This window comes from Heptranchias perlo, chromosome 1 (assembly GCF_035084215.1).
Source record: "Heptranchias perlo isolate sHepPer1 chromosome 1, sHepPer1.hap1, whole genome shotgun sequence".
Taxonomy (NCBI): Eukaryota; Metazoa; Chordata; class Chondrichthyes; order Hexanchiformes; family Hexanchidae; genus Heptranchias; species Heptranchias perlo.
In genome coordinates, this window is record NC_090325.1 from 40121756 (window position 1) to 40145050 (window position 23295).

Sequence of the window (23295 nt, forward strand, 5' to 3'; positions counted from 1 at the left end):
TTAATTCACTCATGTAGGCACTGTCAGGCTGCAGGGACCATCAACGAGTTTCCTTGTTGGTATCAATACTGCCTGGTTTGGATTTAATTTGTGGCCATGTCAATCTTCAGAACGTGCTTTCAATTAGCTGGAAAAACTGCCTTTAATATATTTTCCAGAAAGTGGTCACTCCACAGGTCAACAGGATCAGAGAAGCAGCGGAATGTGTGACCATCCGCAAAGAGGCAGGAAGAGACTGGGGTGCATGGGGCCCCTACAAGTCTTGATTCAAATATGTGTATGGTACTTGATAACCATGAAATCGTTTACGGGTAGGTATCTACAAGAACACCATGAAGCAAGTAGAGTAATATTAATCCATGGGATTAAAGGGGCAATGGCAGCATGGATATGAACTTGGCTAAAAGAAAGCAAAGTGGTGAACGGAGTTGTTTATGAGACTGGAGGAAAGTATTAGGCCCACAGCTTTTTTTGATATATCTTAATGATCTGGACTTGGGCATAAGGATGCAAAATTTCAAAGTTTGCAGATGACACAAAACTTAGAAATGTAGAAACCAGTGAGAAGACTGGTGAAATGGACAGACACGGCTGATGAAATTTAAGTCAGAGAACAATGAAGTGATGAATTTTGGACGGAAGAACTGGAGGCAATATAAACTAAATGGTACAATTTTAAAGGGGGTGCAGGAACAGAGAGACTGGAGTGTATATGTACACAAATCTTTGAAGGTGACAGGACAAGTTGAGAAAACTGTTTATAAAGCCAAGGATCCCGTATGCTTTTTTTAAACAGAGGCATGGAGTACAAAAACAAAGAAGTTACGCTGAACCTTTATAAATCACTGGGTAGGCCGCAGCTTGACTCCAATTCTGGGCACTACACATTAGGAAGGATGTCAAGGCCTTGGAGAGGGTGCAGAGATTTACTAGAATGGTACCAGGGATGAGAGACTTCAGTTAAGTGGAGAGATTACAGAAGCTGGGATTGTTGGCCTTACAGCAGAGAAGGTTAAGGGAAGATTTAACAGGTGTTTAAAATTAAGAAGGGTTTTGATAGAGTAGATAGGGAGAAACTGATTCCACTAGCAGGAGGGCCAGTAATCAGAGGACAAAGATTTTCCCTACTACTGATGTCAGGCTACCAGGTCTGTAGTTCTCTTTTCTCTCTCTCTCTCTCTCTCCTTTCTTAAATAGTGAGGTTACATTTGCCACCCTCCAATCTTCAGGAACCATTCCAGAATCTATAGAATTTTGGAAGATGACAACCAATGCATCCACTATTTCTATATTCTATTTCTAATGGTTGGATTGCTTCCATGGAACCGGTTACTGAAACCAGGCTTGTAGACATACCCTAGATCATTGCCATGCCTGCCCAGGTAACTAAGTTTCTCTTTTTTTAATAAAAAACTTTTGCCCATCCTATTTTTATATTTAATATCTGCAACTAAAACACATGTTGACTATAATGTAGCTGCGTTGTCCTGTTTAAAATGGAAGAGAAATCCCCAAAGCAGAATAACCAGCAGTAATCAGCACCCGTCTAAATATTCGGGAGCCTTTCAAAAATCGGGATGGTTATAGTAAAGCTAATCAGTGGGGCTGTGATGATTAACACTCAGCAGCTTTTAGGAAAAGAGTCAAAATAATGGCAGATAGGTGGGCAGTTCCTATCCCACTTATCCCAACACTAAACTCCAGATGATTGGTAATATATAGCCAATATTGGATAATATTTAGTTTCACCCAACTGATTACATGAACCCTCAGTAAGGCATGTAAAAAAAAAGTAAATGATTTTAACCTAAGCGTTACAACGCCTGTAACAGACTGTAAAATGCGTCAAGTCTTTTGGGGGGGGGGGCCCACACAAGAGCGACTCAGCGTTAGAGTCAGAAAATCCTCCCTCCGTGTAAAGAAACAGCTCGACAGAAAGCATCTGGCAAGTTGCTAACGGATGAATCCTCAGTCATTTCCATCCAACTGAAGCCTTGAACCAGAGGAAGAACAAATTATTGACCACTGACTGCACCGCTTGTGATTCACCACTATCCTTGCTGTGGCATAATCAAATCGGTTTTCCAGTAAACGTTGATGTAGATTAGCCACTGTCGGATTGGACCACATAACGGTGTAACTTATGGCGTTCGTCGCCAAAATCGCCGCTGCAGGAAATTCCCTGCCGATGCCTCTAGAAAATGACGACTGAGCCATGCTTGCAACATAGTGGGGAGCCCAAAAATGCACACAATGGGGGGGGGAAATACAATTGGTCTGCAGAAAGTGCACATCAGATTTCCTAGTATGACACTGGGGATGAAGGATTTGAGTTATGAAGAAAGCCTAAAGCAAATAAGGCTATATTCCCTCCAACTAAAGACCGAGGATAGATTTGATAAGAAATAGAAAAGGTAAACAAATTAATTTACCTATCAATGTAAATGAAGACAAGCTATCACCTCAAGATAAGCGGTAGAAACATAAAAAGGGAACATCAAAAGAAACTTTTTCAGTTACCAGAATGTAGAATGCTCTGCACAAGCACGATCAATGGGAAATCATTTACAACATTCAAAATGCTACTGGATAATTAATTATAAATTGATAGAGGAAATTGCATTAAAATGGGAATAGTTAGGGGAGAAAATGGAATTGTGCAAAATCAGCCCAAGATGAATTCAGTTCAGGCAAGAAAGGCCTCCTCCTGTGCTGTAGTTTCCATTTTAAAGCTGGTTTTCAGCCGATGGTTGAGTATGTCCTTCTCACTTCCAAAATAGTCATTAGAAGCATGGAGGCAGAAAAATTAAGGCAAACTAAAAAAGGAAACAGTTACAACAAATAGAAAAGTAAAACTAAATTTAAAGTAAAATATAACAGACAAAAGCTAGGAAAGGAGATTAGGAGGAAATTAGTGGTTTCAAGTTCATATTACAGTAAGAAGGCTATTCCAAATGGTTGAGTACCATTATTACTATAATGGTTTGTTTCAGTACATGAACTAAACACAAACAAAATTAGTCAATGGAGACAAGAATTGTTGCTGAACCTGTTAGCAGTCTAAAGTTTAAAACCGGCAGTCAGTTCAGAAAATGTAAGTAAATACACATTAGCTCTTGGAATGCCACAAAAGTATTAAAATTTAGCCAAATGATTTAAAATAGCTATTTTCCTTCATTGATCTCACTAAAAAGCATCACACAAAATGCTGTAAATTAAAGACACTTTGGTCCAGCTACATAGATAAGATTTTTTTCCCCCCCAAGTGTCCCTGCATTTCATTCAATGCAATTCATGATGTTCAATACTTAGCAGACCAAATTTAGTTACAAACTTCCTATCTTAAATAAACTGCATTAAAAGAAACCAACTACATATGAAGCTTTTTTGACAAGAGTAGGGTATTATTGCAAATTACAATAACAACTTGGATTAATAAATCACATATGCTGAGAAAAAAGGGGATATTTTTCTCCCCCCATTCTAAGTAAGGATGCCAAACTGTGCATTCATCTCCTTCAGTCTTCCCCTTCTTAGTCACTATTTCCCAATTTACCCATATTCCGACTTTTCAAGTAGTACTGACCTGCCTAATGGGCTCTGGCTTGTCACATAGCTTTCTCAATTTATAATTTAAAAAAATCTTACCACCGGTTTGCCAGGTTCCAAAAGTCTGAACGTCAGGAAAGACAAGACATCATGGTCATCTGTCAAGAAACAAATATAATGTAACATTTCTCATCAACATGTCTTAATGGGGAAGTCTGACTGTGAAGTTCGTACTAAGCTATGCACGAGTTCCAGTTTCAAACAAATTTTTCTACAACACTTAAAAATAAATTTCGTACCTTGATGTTTTTGCTACAAACCCACCTGCAAGACCTCCAGTTGCTGCAGAGATTCCATAATAACCCTCAGATGGAAGTACCATATTTTCTACTCTGGCACAAAGTTCATAATCGTCATTATTTGGAGTAAAGCCATTATGTATCATAACCTACAACAGAAAACATATACACATGTATTTGTGAATCTTATGGTTTTGTGCAATAGTGGTCATGGTTTGCTTTTTAAAAAAAAATTATGCAGAAAAATTGTGTTTTTCTCCTTGTTTTATCAAAAATGCAATGGATCTGCTTGAATAAAACTACTACTTAAAAGGGATCAAATTTTAGTGAGTTAAAAAGGGATCTTGCCCAGATGGATTGGAATCAAAAATTGGTAGGCAAAACAGTAACTGAATGATGGGAGGCCTTCAAGGAGGAGTTGGTTCAGGTAGAGTAGATACCTCCCTACGAGGAGGTACGGAAGGGCATCCAAAGCTAGAGCGCCATGGATGACTAACGATAGAGAGATTAAAATGAAACAAAACAAGGAGATATAAAAGACAAATGTAAGGTTCATAATACAGTAAAGAACCAGGCTGAATACAGAAAGTAGAGGAGGTCTAAAAAAGGGAAAGGGGAAAAAAAAAGAGTATGAGAATAGATTAGCAGCTAACATAAAAGGGAACCCAAAAGTGTTTAGAAACATATAAATAGTGAAAAGGTAGTCAAATGAAGGGTGGGACCGATTAGGGACCAAAAAGGAGATCATCTTGTGGAGTCAGAGGGCATGGCTGAGGTACTACATTAATACTTTGCATCTGTCTTCACGAAAGTGGATGCTGCCAATGTCACAGTAAAGGAGGAGGTAGTAGAGATATTGGATAGGATAAAAGTACATAAAGGAGGTGCTTTAAAGATTGACAGCATTCATAGAAAAGTCACCCGGTCCAGATGGGATGCATCTCACTTGTACTAATCAATGCGGAGGATAGTAATAGACTTCAGGAAGATATAGAGAAACTGGTGAAATGGGCAGATGAAATTTAACAGAAGTGTGAAATGATACATTTTGGTAGGAAGAATGAGGCGAGGTCATATAAACTAAATGGTACAATTTTAAAGGAAGTTCAGAATAGAGACCCTCGGGGTGTGCATACACAAATCTTTGAAGGTGGCAGGACAAGTTGAGAAGGCGGTTAAAAAAAGCATATGGGATCTTAGGCTTTATTAATAGAGGCATAGAGTACAAAAACAAGGAAGATATGCTAAACTTCTATAAAACACTGCTTAGGCCTCAGCTGGAGTATTGTGTTCAATTCTGGGCACCACACTTTAGGAAGGATGTCATGGCCTTAGAGAGGGTGCAGAAGAGATTTTCTAGAAGGATGAGGGACTTTGTTTATGTGGAGACACTGGAGAAGCTGGGGTTGTTCTGGTTAGAACAGAGAAGGTTAAGGGTAGATTTGATAGAGGTTTTCAAAATCTTGAATGGTTTTGACAGAGTAAATAAGGAGTAACTGTTGCTACTGGCAGAAGGGTCAGTAACTACAGAACACAGATTTAAGGTGATCGGTAAAAGGGCCAGAGGCGACATGAGGAAACATTATTTTACACAGTGAGGTGTAATGATCTGAAATGCACTGCCCGAAAGGGTGGTGGAAGCAGATGCAACAGTAACTTTCAAAAGGGAATTGCATAAATACTTGAAGGGAAAATATTTACCGGGCAATGGGGAAAGAGGGGGATGGGACTAATTGGATAGTTCTTTTAAAGAGCCAGCACAGACCTCCTTCTGTGCTGAACCTACAATGGTAAGTAAAATCAAAGCTGGGGATTCTGGGTAAATCCTAGGAATGGATAAGAAACTGGACAAAAAGGGTAGGAAATTAGTTCTTCTTAGAGGAGTTATGTCTGAGTGGAAGCAGGTGAAGAAAGTAGAGGGGGGTGCCTCATGGCTTGGTGCTGGGACCACTACTTTTTCTAATTTAAATGACTCAGATTCAGAAACTCAAATGCAAAACTGTTAAATTTGCAGACAATACCAAACTAAGAGGGGGCAGTGGATTTGAAAGAGTCAGGCCAGAAAATACAGAAATGAGTTGGACAAAATATGCATGTGGGCAGAACAATGGCAGATAAAATGTGATACAAACAAGTGCAAGTGTTATACATAGGAAGGACAGATATACAACATGCATACTTCATGAATGGTGTTGAAATAGCCACGCTGTGAGATCTAATAGAGCAACAATCACATGAGATCTAATATGCTTTGTAATATGTCACCAAACATTTGATTTCACCTTCTGAATCTTGATTTTAAAAAGTTGTAAAAAACATTTTAAACAGAAATAGGTTCTCCAGAGAAGCTATGGTTGCTCCCATTGTAAGCGTTAAGGCCAGATTTCTTTGATAAAATTGAGTTCCCTCATCAAGGCTGCAATATATTTTGAGCATGTCAATGCACAAGAAACTTACAGTCAGTGCTTTTCTGTAGTAGATTATCCTGGCCCTCACAGGATACGGTTTGTTCCTAAAATCTCTCAGACAAGAGCCCAATGCTTGAGTTGCACCATCACTGCAGAAGCAAGTAAGTGATTACTGTTTGACACTGGAACAAGCTCATCTTTTGAAGACTATACAAAAAAAGTTATGCCAATCAGCAAATACAATGAACATCAAATTGGGGAATAGTTCAAAATGCTGCCTTAATTCTGCTTCAAAAGCATTCAAAATTCAATGTTCATCAGTTTTCTTGCTGTTTTTGTGCTATCCATTTACATTGACCAAGTACTGGACATATTTTTGGTCTACATATACCATTAATTATTAAAGGGTAACTTTAAAATACAATACTTTTGCTCTCTTCGTCCCAAGGATATAAAAATCACTTTACATGGACCCCGATTCTGTGCACAGAGCCAATCTGCTAGAGAAATAAATGCCTGCATCTTAACTTTCACATCTCAGTTTGACATAGTTGAGAAATGACACTGCAGATTCTTAGCTTCTATTCATAAATAAATAAAATAAAGTGAGCTAAACATATTTCAAAGAATTACTCAATAAAAGAAAAAACTGTTGACAAACATTTGCACATAAAAAGAACAATCTGCATTGGCACACAATCGCAGCATGATGCAATTTGACAATTTGCATCATATTGTGCATTAAACAATTCATGAGATGCAAAAACAGCTCCCCTTAAAAAGTTTAAGAGTGAAATCAGCAGAGAGAAGGAACTTGCATTTAAAGGACAGTCAATTATGCAGACAGACATTCTAGCTATTTTGCTCACAGCAAGGTCCCACAAATAGCAAAGAGATGTATAACCAGTTAGTCTATTTTCATGGTGTTGGCAGAATGAGGTAAGTTAGCCGGTACACCAAGAGATCTCCTCTTTCAATCGTGGTATGGTATCTTTAACATCCACTGAATCACAAGAGTCACACTAGATATTGGTTTAATGCCTAATCCAAAAAGATGATGCTTCCAAGAATAATAGAAAGGTTACAGCACGGAAGGAGGCCATTCGGGCCATCAAGTCCATGCCGGCTCTATGCAAGAGCAACCCAGCTAGTCCCACTCCCCTGCCCTATCACCGTAGCCCTGCAAATTTTTTCCTTTTAAGTACTTATCCAATTCCCTTTTGAAGGCCATGATTGAATCTGCCTCCACCACCCCCTCGGGCAGTGCATTCCAGATCCTAACCACTCGCTGTGTAAAAAGCAGTGACAATGCAGCACTCCCTCAGTATTGTACAAAAGCCTCAACCAAGAGAGCTCAAGTCCTGGAGAGGGGCTTGAATCTACAACCGTCTGACTCAGAAGCAAGACTGCTACCAACTGGGCCGAGCTGATTGTTGCAACACATACATTTATTAGAAAATAAATTTGACCATATAAAATAATCAATCAATTTCTGATGGGTGCGAACCAGTCTTAAAGCCCCCGCCCCCCTCCCTGTCAATTTTCTCTCCTCCCCTGCTGACTTTATTTAAAGTTTCAGTGGACATTAAGGCTAGAGTGGATGATAGAGAGAGAAAAAAAAACGCAAAACTGATTAATTTAAAATTTTTTTTAAAAAGTCTTTAAAAAAAAAACTTACTTCTGATGATCATAAAGGAGTTGTCCATTGTTTCCAACGATGAGTACTACTGGGTTATTCTTCTGCAAGTTACAAAAATATACAAAAACAAACTTTCAGCTTATCTTTCCACAATAATTAGTCTGCAACATCATTAGGAACATGAGTAGGCCATTTAACCCCTCGAGCCTATTCCACTATTCAATGAGATCATGGCTCATCCGATTTTTTTTTTTTAAAACTCTAGTTTTCAAAATGGAAAATTAACTATGCACAATAGCTTCTATTCACTGGTATAGCTTAAAAGATTCCACATCCACAGTTCAATATAAATACACTGATTCAATTATTACTATTTTACATACTTAATGTTCAAAAGAAACTTTTCTGACCCACTGTGCTAAACACCTGTGCTGGTTAAATACATTAAAAAAAGATAGGGCAGAGAAGGAATAAAGCAGCTATATTTAAATCAAATCAAAAGCTTGATTTATGTAGCAACTCTACACAACTACAATATTGAGAAAAGAGCCAAAACATGATTGCAGACCTCAAACCACAGAATTCAATGTATCAATCACAAGAATAGCATCCATTGGCACCTAAATGAATGATGTGGAGATGCCGGTGATGGACTGGGGTGGACAAATGTAAGGAATCTTACAACACCAGGTTATAGTCCAACAAATTTATTTTAAAATGACAAGCTTTCGGAGATTATCCCCTTCGTCAGATGAATGAGATCTGACGAAGGGGATAATCTCCGAAAGCTTGTGATTTTAAAATAAATTTGTTGGACTATAACCTGGTGTTGTAAGATTCCTTACCTAAATGAATGGCAGACATTAATGGCAGATTCTGCAGTCGCATCAAGACTGTGTCAATGCCAGATCAACACTTTGACGGGATGTCATGAAAATCTAGAACCCCACTAAAAGCACTCTTCAATGTGCATTTAAGTTCAGCCAGCAAGTGCTGTGACATCTGGTATCAAAATACTAAACTCCTCAAAAGCAACATAAAGCAGCTTCATTCAGAAAACGAAAACATTTCACTCTGAAGGTTTAGCTGTATCGAAAAAAAGTGAAAATCAAATTAGTGCTTGGACCCAAGTAATAGAGCACTGTGTAATGAACAGGTATGGTGTTGGGGTTTCTCTTTAACCTGTAATTTATTGTAGAACAAGATCGACATACAGTTGACACAACCAATGTCTTATGTATCGGGTTTATTTTATGTAACATGTTTCAAATTGAATAAAATTAATTCTTTGAAAAAATTGAATCCGTTAGATTTACTCTGCCCATTTTCAAACAATTATGCATGGGAAGCCGATTCACTCAAGCAAAGATTGAAATAACTGACCAGCCCATTGACATTTTGTTGCAAGTTAAATAACATATCCTGTGAATTGAATTAAGACACAGCATTAAAGAACAATGCAGGTCTTCAGTAATTCTTAAATACTTTTAGGATTTTGAAAATTTCCCATAAAAAAGCACATACCTACATAACAATGGAATTGTAATTTATTGCATGAAACAGTCATCATTTCTAGTTCAGAAATTTTACCAAACTGGAGGTAATTTCAAACATTTGTACATGAGCTGAGGAAATATTTCTTCACTCAGAAGGTTGTGAATCTTTGGAATTCTCTACCCTAGAGGGCTGTAGATGCTCAGTCATTGGAGTATATTCAAGACTGAGATCGATGGATATTTAGACACTAAGGGAATCAAGGGATATGGGGATAGGGCAGGAAAGTGGAGTGGAGGTAGAAGATCAGCCATGATCTGATTGAATGGCGAAGCAGGCTCGGGGGGCCGTATGGCCTACTCCTAGTTCTTGTGTTCACGTGACCTCTACTTCTGAACTGACTTAGATTCAAATGGTTATGTACAGCACATATTACCATATGCTTGCCGAGGAATCTACAGTGCAAACTGTTGATTGACTATTTTTTTTTGTCTGCTAAACATGAAGTCTGAAAGGATTGAAGAACCACAATTTGTGGAGTCAGGAAAAGCCAGCGAGCTGAGAAACGAAGTGAGCCTTTGCCATTTGCGGATGAAAATTAACATGCATCATTGGTATATTAAAAAAATTTCACAGGAGAACTGTCAAATGATTATTAAAATTACCTGCATAAAATCCTGTCGAAAGATATACTCCAAACTGCCCAAATCAGAGAAAAAATGCACGGAGGGCACATTTACGAACATAATCATTTACGAGATTTTACTGAAGCAAGTCAAAATAACTGCTTTATCTTTTGATTCCTGTGAAAGTGTTTCTTGTATTTGTACATACCTTTCCATCATTGTCAAAGGAGTCAAAGAAAATACCAACACCATTCCATGAGTCAGCTGCTCCAAAAACTGGACCATCCATTCCTTGATCTACTGTGTACCATATTGCCTAATAGGAGGAAGTGGAGAAGTGAATTATAGTTGCAAATACCCCAGCAATTTTCCACAATATCAAATAGAATTTTAAGATGTCATTACCAGTCCATCAGCCCCAACCCTTCCTCTCCCGGTCACACGGAAAGTAACTTCTATTTCCCAATTTTCAAAGCTAACTTTGCTTTTTGTCCAAACAGATCCTTTCTGACTTTTTAGTGATGGTGTTATACGGACTTGATCTGCACTAGGGATGGCATCTGTAAACAAAGAAAATGTCTCAATAAATGCAAATGCACAGAATGATGAAACAACATTTGGCCCACTGAACCCATTCCTTCTATAGACCACGTGCAATTTCTCTTATCCTGGACTCGACCCAGTCCACTCAATCTCCTGATGTAGGTAACCAACTATAAGTAAGATCTCCAAAAAAGATAAAACTCTGAAGTTTCTCTGATGCCAAAACATAATCAAGCAAAACACTGATATTAATCCAATCTCTTGGTATTGAATTCTGATCAGATGACTCATTCACAGCAACATATGAATCTGATCCTCAATGTCTTTCTTCATAACCATTTAACGATTGGATTAAATTTTACAAAGTCAGGTATCCTAAAATATATTAAAATAATGAAGTTACCAAATTCAAAGCATATCGCTGACATATTATATGGAAGTAAAAATTTTCTTTTAAAAAAAAATTAATGGTGGAGCATACTTTACCCCGAATGTTGTTCTTGGAAGCCACATAAGTAATTTATACAGGTAAACCATTCACAAAGCAACCATCAGCAACATGCTAAGAGCTGGGAGCTTTATAGCTGATACCAGTGATATTTTGGTTGCTGTATTTTGAATCAATACTGTAAATCATAACTCTCATTTTGGCAAAAACTGGAACTCATGATCAAATGAATTGAGGCTTTTTTTTTTTAAGAACTGAAAAAAATAAATAATTCATCTGCAGCACAGCAGTTTAATTTGCTTGAAATGTTACATTTAAAGTCTGCCTTAAAAACAAGTCACACATCAGCAGTTTCAGTAGGTGATGTGTCACGGCTCTCTCATTGATATTAAACGGCTATTAAATGTTTAAATTAGCACATATGAACTGATCAATGAAGAAACACAAAAGAATGGATGGCACTGCAGATTTCAGGTGAGACAAGTTCCAAATACAAAAACATTCTTTTTAGAATTTTCTCATGATCGGCGTTGCACACGTCAAAGATAAACGTAGAAATTGAGACTTGAAAGCATACACTAATACTTCAATGTTATTACAGTCAGGATAAAATACAATGCAGTTACATTTTCTCATTTATTACTCAATTTCCAACACCAAAGAATCTAGCTACATGCCAGACTACAAGGGTTTGCCTGTACCAGTTGAAATGCCAAAAATACCCCCAAAGGGGTTGTTAATTTTTCCTCGGTAGTATGCACATTCTGCCAGTGTCTTTCCGAAGCTGGCTGATATTTTCACATGCACAAGCGAGTTTTAAAATGGTGCAAAATAGACACTAGGGATGACTGTCAAGTGGTGAAGTAAAAAGCCCAAGATTATAAATAATATTTGTAATGTCACATCAAAAATATTAATTTTTTTGGAAACAAATCTTTTTATTCACTTACATTTGAGAAATAAAAATTACAAGACTTTGAACTACACGTGAAAAATCCAACTTTACTTGAAAGTTACTTGCAGTGAAACAAAGGTCGATTGCTCGAAATTCAGTATTTAATTAAATGTACCAATCCATGGATTAAAATACAAATTTCATTTTTTCTAATACAGTTAAACCATTAGGATAATGATAATTCCTAAGTTTTAGTCTTACATGTGCAGTACAGTAATGGTTACAAATAAAACAAAAACAGATCGAAGTCAATCTTTCCTGGCCATTCTTCATGCAAAAAAAGTTTAAACAGCATCAGCCAGCTATTAGACTATATGGGGCATCACAACAGAACCCAATCCTGTCTTCACCTAACATCAATACAAAGTCCATTTCCAGCCAGGATCACCGGCTATAGATCAACAGCGGGAACCCTGGTCAACCCAGGGGTGCTGAAGTCAACTGTTGTATCACTACCATCACCCTAGCCAATTACAGTTAACTCAGTGTGGATAAGGGACCAAGCCCAAGGACCCTACTAATCTGTATGGCTCAGCTTCTCCCCACCTTACTAGTTCAGTTGGTGATTTGGTAATATCCGACACACTATGTTGAATGGGGGAGGGGGCAAAGGGGGAAAAAAGAGATTATTCACTATACAAATGTTTCACCTGATACTAGGCAGACTGTGTGCAGCATTCGCATTCTCAAGATCACTTTCTTTGTACCAATATACCTTAGTTTCATACTGTATCAATATAGTTGGGAAGCATTAGCCATTTCTGTATTAGTGATTTTTTTTTAAAAAAACACTCCTGCAGCAACTCAATGAGAATTTTTTTTTAAATGACTACCTGCCTACTTTCAAAATGATCAGCCCAATTAGCTAATTTACTCCTACTTTTTGATGTTTCAATAAATATCACCAAAAGCATGTTTTGCCCACACTGATTGTTGCTCTGGATCTGTGTTTTGGGTGCTTTCTAATGAGTTATTTGGCTCTTAGTTGGCAAAAAAAACTCTCCACAAAACCATGCTCCAAAATCTACTACCTTCCAGTTCCAACCAAAATATCATATTGGCCTATTACAGTTCATATTGCCTTCTCCTGATCTTCAAACATGCCCCTAGGGTATTTTTATACAACCTACACATTATTTTCAAGCCAGTGGCCAGGTAAACAATAGGAGCTTTGAACCCTGCTCTCAGGTTTCACGACACAGTAAATGTTGGAGCCAGAAAAATACCAATTAACACTTAGTTTTTCAAATTCCAGATGAGAGAAGTTACTGATTTTTTTAAAAATGTATTCATTCTTGGGGTGTGGGCATTGCTGGTTTGTTATAACTTGTGGCTTGCTAAGACACTTCAAAGTTGAGAGTCAACCGTGGCAGTGTGGGACTGGAGTCACATAGGCCAGCCCAGGTAGGAAAGCAGGTTTCCTTCCCTAAAGGACATCAGTGAACCAATTGGGTTTTTACGATAATCTGGCAGCTTTCATGGTCAATTTTATTATCAGCTTTCTATTTTCAGATTTAAAAAAAAACTCTTCAAATTCTCAAACTGCCCTGGTGGAATTTGAACTCACACTATTATTAGTCCAGGACTCTGGGTTACTAATGAAGTGCAGTAACAAAACCACTACACTACCGTACCCTTGTAAATTTCCACTAATTTATAAATTCTATGACTTTACAAGAGGTAAATAACAATATACCAGAATATTAATATTTCTATTGAGTGCAACATTTTAAAATAAATGTAAAGAACCCCAACACCAATAGCTCTCAAATGACACGGCATGTTAGAGGGTCCCCAATAAATGACTTCTCATGCTTGCTAGTGATCAACAGCCAGTATTTGATTTTTCACATGACTACAACAGCTGCAGAACTGCAAATTTCTCACAAAATACAGGTCTACCATGTAACAAATGGTGTTTTCACAACAGTAAGTTATGTCTACATGTTCCAAGGTTTAATGAACATTATCAGCTTTCCCTCCCCCAACATAAACACACACTTATTGCTGTTGTACCTGCACAGCTTTCCAAGTTGAAATGCCAGTACAATGTTTTCTCACAATTATACTACAAAGATTATACAGAGACATCAAACTGTAGTCAGGGGCACAATCTCAATAAAATTAAAAAGTTATAAAACGAGATTGCAAACAGACAGGATGATCTGTGAAGAACATGTTTTGGTTTACCACACAAAAAAAATGTAATTCTAGTGAGATAAATATCATGCCAAGCCTCGTCCCCCTCAGTGAAATAAAACCCAACATAATTTATTTTCAAATCGCTTAATTCAATTACAGGAGCCTGTCATCTGCTATTGCATTAGCTACTAGCAAAAGTGCACGAAAGCAAACTGAAATATATTTTATATAACACAGGCTGGAGAGTTGAGAGGATGCAATGAAGAACTGACTTCTCATGGCATCATACCAATCTCTCAACATGTTACTCCCTTGCAATGGGTTATGTTGTACAGTCCAGTCCACCATTCAAATTATCTGATCATTTTAACATTTTTGAGTACTTAATTCAAATTACTGGATAATTCAAAAACCTTTTAGTGCAAATTATAATTTAGAATTACTAGAAATAGAATCTGCAAAGGATTTCCACAGGGTGCCCAAGGTAATCAGATTTCAGTCCACCTGGGGCTGTGCCATGAGCACAGAATTCTGTATTCCATATTTCTTGACCTACTGGCAAGTTATATACTGAGCTGCACGAATTGAGCTGCGGTATGATGATGCCAGGAATTGCTATCATATTTATACATGAGAGAATAAAAAAGCTTTATAGCAAAAATGATGTTTTCTGCAATTATTGTACAGACTGCCTTATTAAAGTCTGGACAGGAGCATCACTGTCCAATATCTATTATATACACTTGCAATTTTATTTCAGGATTTGTTTACTTTTTGAGCTACCAAAGGCTGTCACAGCAGTCGCAGTGTTTGATCTGTGGTGACATCATATGTAGGTGCAGTGGTTGTAATGCTGGACTAGCAAACCAGAGGTCCTGATTTCAAATCCTACTATGGCATGCTGTGAAATTAAATGTACTAAACCTGGTCATTTGTAGGCCAGCACCAGAAACAATTACCACAGAAGTTATTGGACTGTCAAAAATCCAACTGTCTTTCAGGGAAGGGAATCTATCACCTTCACCCAGTCTGGCTTACATGTAGTGTGGGATATGACATCAGGACAATTCCAACCCGGCAAATTATCATCCCAGCAGCCTACTTCCAATCATCAGAAAAGCAAAAGAGTTGGTAACAGCGCTATCAAGCGGCACTTACTCACCAATGTGCAGTTTGGGTTCTGTCAGAACCATTTGGCTCCAGACCTCATTACAGCTTTGGTCCAAACATGAACACAAGAGCTGAATTCCAGACACGAGGCAAGAGTGACTGCCCTTGAAAAAAGGTAGCACACGTGGCACTAAGGTGCCCTAGTAAAACTGAAGGCAATGGGGGCCAGGGGGAAAACTCTTCAGTGACTGGAGTCATACCCGGCACAAATGCAGATGGTGACAGTCGTTGGGGCTGAGATGATTGTCCTGGAGGCCATCGCTGCAGGAGTTCATCAGGACAGCATCCTGGACCCAACTATCTCCAGCTGCTTCATCAATGACCTTCCCTCCATCCTAAGGTCAGAAGTGGGGCTGTTCGCTGATGATTGCAGTGTTCAGTTCAGTTCGCAATTCCTCAGATAATACAGTCCATGCCCACATGCAGCAAAACCTGGACAACATCCAGGCTTGGGCTGATATGTGGCAAGTAACATTTGCACCATACAAGTGTCAGGCAATGACCACCTGCAACGAGAGAGCCTAACCACCTCCCCTTGACATTCAGTGGCTTTCCCTTGACATTCAATGGCTTTCCCATCACCAAGTCCCCCACCATCAACATCCTGAGGGGTCACCATTGGCCAGAAACTGAACTGGACCAGCCACATAAATGCCATGGCCACAGAGCAGGTCATAAGCTGGGTGTTTTGTGGCAAGTGGCTCACCTCCTGACTCGGCAAAGCCTCTCTACCATCTACAAGGCACAAGTCAGGAATGTGATGGAATACTCTCCAATTACCTAGATGGGTGCAGCTCCAACACTCAGGAAATTCGACAGGATTCAGGACAAAGCAGTCCCCTTGCTCGGCACCCTACGCACTCCCTCCACCATCAGCATAGGGTGGCTGCAGTGTGTACTATTTACAGGATTCACTGCAGCAACTCACCACGGCTTTTCGGCAGTGCCTTTCAAACTCACAACCTCTACCAACTAGAAGGACAAGGGCAGCTGGTGCATCGGAACAGTATCGCCTCCAAATTCCCCTCCCAGCACCTTCCTATCTTGGACATATATCGCTGTTCCATCATTGTTGCTGGGTCAAAATCCTGGAACTCCCTACATAACAGCATCATGGTAGCACCTTCACCACACGGACTGCAATTCAAGAGGGCCCACCACCACCTTCACAAGGGCAACTAGGGGTGGTCAATAAATGCCAGCTATGCCAGCAACACCCACATCCTGAGAACAAATAAAAGTTGACTCGATGCCCTCTGATTGGCCTAGCCAGTTACTCAGTTTTACAGAGCAAGGCTCCATAAGAACAGTCAAGCTTATGTCTAGTATGTTACTTTTGTACTAAAATTCCTGTAAAGTTCTGTAGTTTAACAGTTTCATATAACAATGTAAGGATGTAACAATTTTCTACTATGCATTTTTAACTCCATGCTAGAATCAGTATGTCAGTGTCCATATGCAGAGATACTTAATGTGTGAATATACCCAGAATGGTTTAAATCAAGAACCAGGTAGAATATTAAAATTGAGATAAATCTATCAAAACAAATAAAACACTGGACAACTTTTAAACAGATTCTTGTTTCTCGAGAAACTAAAACTTTTTTCTTCACTTTTGACAAACCAGATACACAGCACTTCACCATCTGTGTGTATCCAAAACTGAAGTTTCATTGTACAAAACGTAGAATGTTGATTCACATTTAACTCCATGTAAATTTTAGCCAGGGACTGAGACAACTTGAACAATCCCAGTGATGAAAAAAAAAACAGGGAAAATAAGATCCATTGGGGCTCTCTCATTTGGGAGTGGCGCACATTTCAACATTGTTTTTTCTAAAATGTCAACTTTTCTGATGTGCAGCACTCTTATTTTTTTTTAAAAAGTCTCGACCCCAGCCAGATGTGCCTTTCTCACTGTCTCTGACCTCCACACTCACCCCTGCTGCTGGCAGCTCTGGGGGAAGATGCACCGAGAAAGAGAGTCGTGATCTGCACTAAACCTCTTATTTAGAGACCGCGGGGGGATTGCAGTGACTGACTGGGGGGGATTGCAGTGACTGACGGGGGGCCTCACTACCTGCCGCGATCCCCAGGGAGCGGCTTTAGACTCAATCCCCCTCCCCACCCACCAACACCCCCACTGATGTAGACAGTGACCGGCTCCGACTTACTGCCCGTGTGCATCCAGAAGGGGATGGTGCTGTCGCTGTGTACTAGGTGCGGCCCCTTGAAGCTGTACTTGTACTCGAACCGGCGGGTCGGCAGCTCGGCGGCGGCGACCACCCCGCCGCCGATACCCGAGAGCTGGAGCTGCAGGAGGACCAACAAGCCGCTCACCGTTACCCGCGCCGCCATCTTACCACTGCTGACGGAGCGCCCGGGGCACGAAGGGAAATCTGCTAGAGCCAACACGGCGCTCTCCCATTGGACAGTGCGGCCACCGCTCAACCCGGGTCAAGGGGCGGGCGGAGCGATCGGACCCGCCCACACCTGGAGATAGGGGGGAGGGGTTCCGCCTGGAGATAGGGGGGAGGGGCTCCGCCTGGAGACCGGGGGGAGGAGCTCCGCCTGGAGACCGGGGGGAGGAGCTCCGCCTGGAGACGAGGGGGGAAGTGGAGGGGCTCCGCCTGGAGACGGGGAGGGGGGGCTCCACCTGGAGACGAGGGGGGAAGTGGAGAGGCTCCACCTGGAGATTGGGGGGGGGGGGAGAGGAGGGGCTCCACCTGGAGGGGGGGGAGAGGAGGGGCTCCACCTGGAGACGAGGGGGGGAGAGGAGGGGCTCCACCTGGAGACGAGGGGGGGAGTGGAGGGGCTCCACCTGGAGACGAGGGGGGGAGGGAAGGGGCTCCACCTGGAGACGAGGGGGAGAGGGGAGGGGCTCTACCTGGAGACGAGGGGGGAGGGGCTCCACCTGGAGGGGAGGGGGAGGGGCTCCACCTGGAGACGAGGGGGGAGGGGCTCCACCTGGAGGGGAGGGGGAGAGGGAGGGGCTCCACCTGGGGAGGGGGAGGGGCTCCACCTGGCGACGAGGGGGGGGAGGGGCTCCACCTGGCGACGAGGGGGGGGAGGGGCTCCACCTGGAGACGAGGAGGGAGGGGAGGGGCTCCACCTGGACACGAGGGGGAGGGGCTCCACCTGGACACGAGGGGGAGGGGCTCCACCTGGAGACGAGCGGGAGGGGGAGGGGCTCCACCTGGACGGGAGGGGGAGGGGCTCCACCTGGACATGAGCAGGGTGAGGGCTTCACCTGTACTTGCAGAGGAGACCAGTGAATCTCACCTTTTCTTGTACCAGGACACCCAAATCTCTCTGAACACCAACATCTAATAGTTTCTCACCATTTGAAAAATATTCTGTTTTTCTATTCTTCCTACCAAAGTGAATAACCTCACATTTCCCCATATTATACTCCATCTGCCACCTTCTTGCCCACTCACATAACTTGCCCATAACAGTGCAAGTTATTTGTGTCCTCCTCACAGCTTATTTTCCCACCTAGCTTTGTATCATCAGCAAACTTAGATACATTAGACTCTGTCCCTTCATCTAAGTCATTGATATAGATTGTAAATAGCTGAGGCCCAAATACGATCCTTGCGGCACCCCACTAGTTACAGCCTGAAAAGGACCCGTTTATCCCTACTCTTTGTTTTCTGTCCGTTAACTAATCCTCTATCCATGCTAATATATTACCCACAATCCCACGAGCCTTTATCTTGCGTAACAACTGTTTAGCACCTTATCGAATGCCTTTTGAAAATCTAAATATACTATATCCACTGATTCCCCTTTATCTACCCTGCTAGTTACATTCTCAAAAAACTCTGATAAATTTGTCAAACACAATTTCCCTTCCATAAAACCATGTTGACTCTGCCCAATCATATGATTTTCTAAGTGCCCTGTTACCACTTCCTTAATTGGATTCCAGCATTTTCCCGATGACTGATGTCAGGCTAACTGGCTTATAGTTCTCTGTTTTCTCTTTCCCTCCTTTCTTGAATAGCGGGGTTAGATTTGCTACCTTCCAATCTGCTGGGACCATTCTAGAATCTACTGCTGGTAATGTTGTGGAGATGCCGGTGATGGACTGGGGTTGACAATTGTAAACAATTTTACAACATCAAGTTATAGTCCAGCAATTTTATTTTAAATTCACAAGCTTTCGGAGGCTTCCTCCTTCCTCAGGTGAACGTTGTTGGAAATGAAATCCTCGAAATGAAATCGCATTTATAAATCACAGAACAATGCTTGGTGATTACAGACAGTTTTTTCAACTGCCCGTTGCCAAGGCAATCAGTGTGCAGACATGGTACATTGGCGAGACCATGCAGACGCTGCGACAACGGATGAACGGACACCGCGCAACAATCACCAAACAGGAGGGTTCCCTCCCAGTCGGGGAACACTTCAGCAGTCAAGGACATTCAGCCACCGACCTTCGGGTAAGCGTACTCCAAGGCGGCCTTCGAGACACACGACAACGCAAAATCGTCGAGCAGAAATTGATAGCCAAGTTCCGCACCCATGAGGACGGCCTCAACCGGGATCTTGGGTTCATGTCACGCTACACGTTACCCCACCAGCGAACAAATGTTATCTGTTTTTAATATAACGGGTCAGTTGCTGTCTTTTCTATGTTTCTACCTCTCTATCTCTGTTTTTTTGTTGTTTTTTTTTGGTGATTTGTATATTCGGAGACCTTGCAGGTAACACCTGTCTGCCTGCACACTGATTGCCTTGGCAACGGGCAGTTGAAAAAACTGTCTGTAATCACCAAGCATTGTTCTGTGATTTATAAATGTGATTTCATTTCGAGGATTTCATTTCCAACAACGTTCACCTGAGGAAGGAGGAAGCCTCCGAAAGCTTGTGAATTTAAAATAAAATTGCTGGACTATAACTTGGTGTTGTAAAATTGTTTACAGCTGGTAATGTTAGAAGACAAAAACTTAATGCATTTTTGATTTATTTCATAGAGGCGTTAGCCTGTCTAAAATAAATAGGTTAATGTTTCCATTAAAATAATGCCATACAAGTGCATTAAAGTTAGAATCATAGATTTATAGAAAGATTACAACATGGAAGGAGGCCATTCGGCCCATCGAGTCCGCGCCGGCTCTATGCAAGAGCAATCCAGCTAGTCCCACTCTCCCGCCCTATTCCCGTAGCCCTGCAAATTTTTTTCTTTCAGGTACTTATCCAGTTCCCTTTTAAAGGCCATGATTGAATCTGTCTCCATGGCCCTCTCGGGCAGTGCGTTCCAGATCCTATGTCACCTTTGGTTCTTTTGCCAATCACCTTAAATCTTTGTCCTCAGTTCCTTGACCCTTCTGCCAATGGGAACAATTTCCCTCTATCTACTCTGTCCAGACCTTTCATGATTTTGAATACCTCTATCAAATTTCCTCTCGATCTTCTCTGTTCCAAGGAGAACAACTCCAGCTTCTACAGTCTATCCACGTAACTAAAGTCCCTAATCCCTGGAATCATTCTAGTAAATCTCTTCTGCACCTTTTCTAAGGCATTCACAAGTTGTGGCTGAACCAGTGTTTTATAAAGATTCAACATGACTTCCAAACTTTAGTACTCTATGCCTCTATTTATAAAGCCCAGGATCCTATATGCCTTTTTAATCACTTAGTCAACCTGCCCTGCCACATTCAACGATTTGTGCACATATACCCCCCAATCTCTCTGTTCCTTTACCCCTTTTCGAGTTGTGTCCTCTAGTTTATATTGCCTCGCCTCGTTCTTCCTACCAAAATGTATCACTTCGCATTTTTCTGCATTAAATTTAATCTGCCACGTGTCCGCCCATGCCACCAGCCTGTCTATATCCTCCTGAAGTCTATCACTATCCTCCTCACTGTTTACTACCCTCCAAGTTTTGTGCCTTTGGCAAATTTGGAAATTGTGCCCTGTACACCCAAGTCCAAGTCATTAATATATATCAAGAAAATCAGTGGTCCCAGCACTGACCCCTGGAGAACATAACTGTACACCTCCCTCTAGTCCAAAAAACAACCGTTCACCACTACTCTCTGTTTCCTGTCCCTAAGCCAATTCTGTATCCATGTTGCTACTGCCCCCTCTATTCCATGGGCCGCAATCTTGATGATAAGCCTACCGTGCAGCACTTTATCAAGCATCTTTTGAAAGTCCATATACACTACATAGAAGTTAGAAGTTACAACATGGAAACAGGCCCTTCGGCCCAACATGTCCATGTCGCCCAGTTTATACCACTAAGCTAGTCCCAATTGCCTGCACTTGGCATAGAATCATAGAAGTTACAACATCAACTACATTGCCCTCATCTACCCTCTCTACTACCTCTTCAAAAAACTCTATCAGGTTAGTTAAACATGATTTGCTTTTAATATATCCGTGCTAGCTTTCCCTAATCAATCCAACCTTGTCCAAGTGCATGTTCATTCTGTCCCGGATTATCGTTTCTAAAAGTTTCCCCACCACCGAGGTTAAGCTGACTGGCCTATAGTTGCTGGGTTTATCCTTACACCCTTTTTTTAACAAGGGTGTAACATTTGCAATTCTCCAGTCCTCTGGCACCACCCCCGTATCTATGGATGTTTGGAAGATTATGGCAAGTACTTCCGCAATTTCCACCCTTACTTCCCTCAGCAACCTAGGATGCATCCCATCTGGACCGGGTGACTTATCTACTTTAAGTACAGCTAGCCTTTCAAGTACCTCTTCTTTATCAATTTTTAGCCCATCCAGTATCTCAACTATATCTTCCTTTACTGAGACTGTGGCAGCATCTTCTTCCTTGGTAAAGACAGATACGAAGTACTCATTTAGTACCTCAGCCATCCCCTCTGCCTCCTGAGAAGATCTCCTTTATGGTCCCTAATTGGCCCCACCCCTCCTCTTACTACCCGTTTACTGTTTACATGCCTGTAGAAGTCTTTTGAATTCCCTTTTATGTTGGCTGCCAGTCTATTCTCATACTCTCTCTTTGCCCCTCTTATTTCCTTTTTCACTTCCCCTCTGAACTTTCTATATTCTGCCTGGTTCTCACTTGTGTTATCAACCTGACATCTGTCACACGCCTCTTTTTTCCCATTTCATCTTACTCACTATCTCTTTTGTCATCCAGGGAGCTCTAGCTTTAGTTGCCCTACCTTTCTGCCTTGTGGGAATGTGCCTAGACTGTACCCGAACCATCTCCTCCTTAAAGGCCGCCCACAGTTCAATTACAGTTTTGCCTGCCAATCTTTGATTTCAATTTATCCGGGCCAGATCTGTTCTCATCCCATTGAAATTGGCCCTCCTCCAATTGAGTATTTTTACTTTAGAGTGGTCCGTGTCCTTTTCCATAGCTATTCTAAACCTTATGATATTATGATCGCTGCTCCCTAAATGCTCTCCCACTGACACTTGCTCCACTTGGCCCACCTCATTTCTTAAAACCAAGTCCAGCAATGCCGCCTTGTTGGGCTGGAAATGTACTGGTTAAGAAAGTTATTCTGAACACATTTCAAAAATTTCTCCTCCCTCTGTGCCCCTTATAATATTATTGTTATTCCAATGTATATTGGGATAGTTGAAGTCCACAGTTATCACTACTCTATAGCTTTTGCACCTCTCTGTAATTTCCCTGCAAATTTGCCTCTCGATACCCTTGCCACTAATTGGTGGCCTATAGAATACACCCAGTAGTGTAATGGCACCTCTTATTTCTTAACTCTAACCAAATAGATTCTGTCTGGCTAATAATATCATAGAATGGTTACACCACAGAAGGAGGCCATTCGGCCCATCAAGCCTGTGCTGGCTCTTTGTAAGAGTAATCCAGTTAGTGCCATTCCCCCGATCTTTCCCCATAGCCCTGCAAATTTTTCCCTTCAAGTATTTATCCGATTCCTTTTTGAAAGCCATGATTTAATCTGCTTTAACCACCCTTTCAGGCAGCGCATTCCAAATCATAATTACTCACTGTATAAAATAGTTTTTCCTCATGTCGCCTTTGGTTCTTTTGCCAATTACCTTAAA

The 23295-nt window shown here is 41.1% G+C and overlaps 1 protein-coding gene across 1 annotated transcript in view; it reads right to left on the reverse strand.

Annotated features, from left to right (window-relative positions):
• The window catches only part of lman1 (lectin, mannose-binding, 1), a 47105-nt gene extending 29440 nt beyond the window's left edge, over positions 1 to 17665 (reverse strand). Inside the window, exons 1-7 of the mRNA XM_067984118.1 lie at positions 17448 to 17665; positions 10421 to 10575; positions 10224 to 10331; positions 7935 to 7996; positions 6306 to 6405; positions 3874 to 3997; positions 3649 to 3707 (exon numbers count right to left, since the gene is read on the reverse strand). Coding sequence (XP_067840219.1) covers positions 3649 to 3707; positions 3874 to 3997; positions 6306 to 6405; positions 7935 to 7996; positions 10224 to 10331; positions 10421 to 10575; positions 17448 to 17631 — 792 coding nt within the window. The 5' untranslated portion in view covers positions 17632 to 17665. The remainder of the gene's footprint in view (positions 1 to 3648; positions 3708 to 3873; positions 3998 to 6305; positions 6406 to 7934; positions 7997 to 10223; positions 10332 to 10420; positions 10576 to 17447) is intronic.
• Positions 17666 to 23295: the final 5630 nt, after the last annotated feature.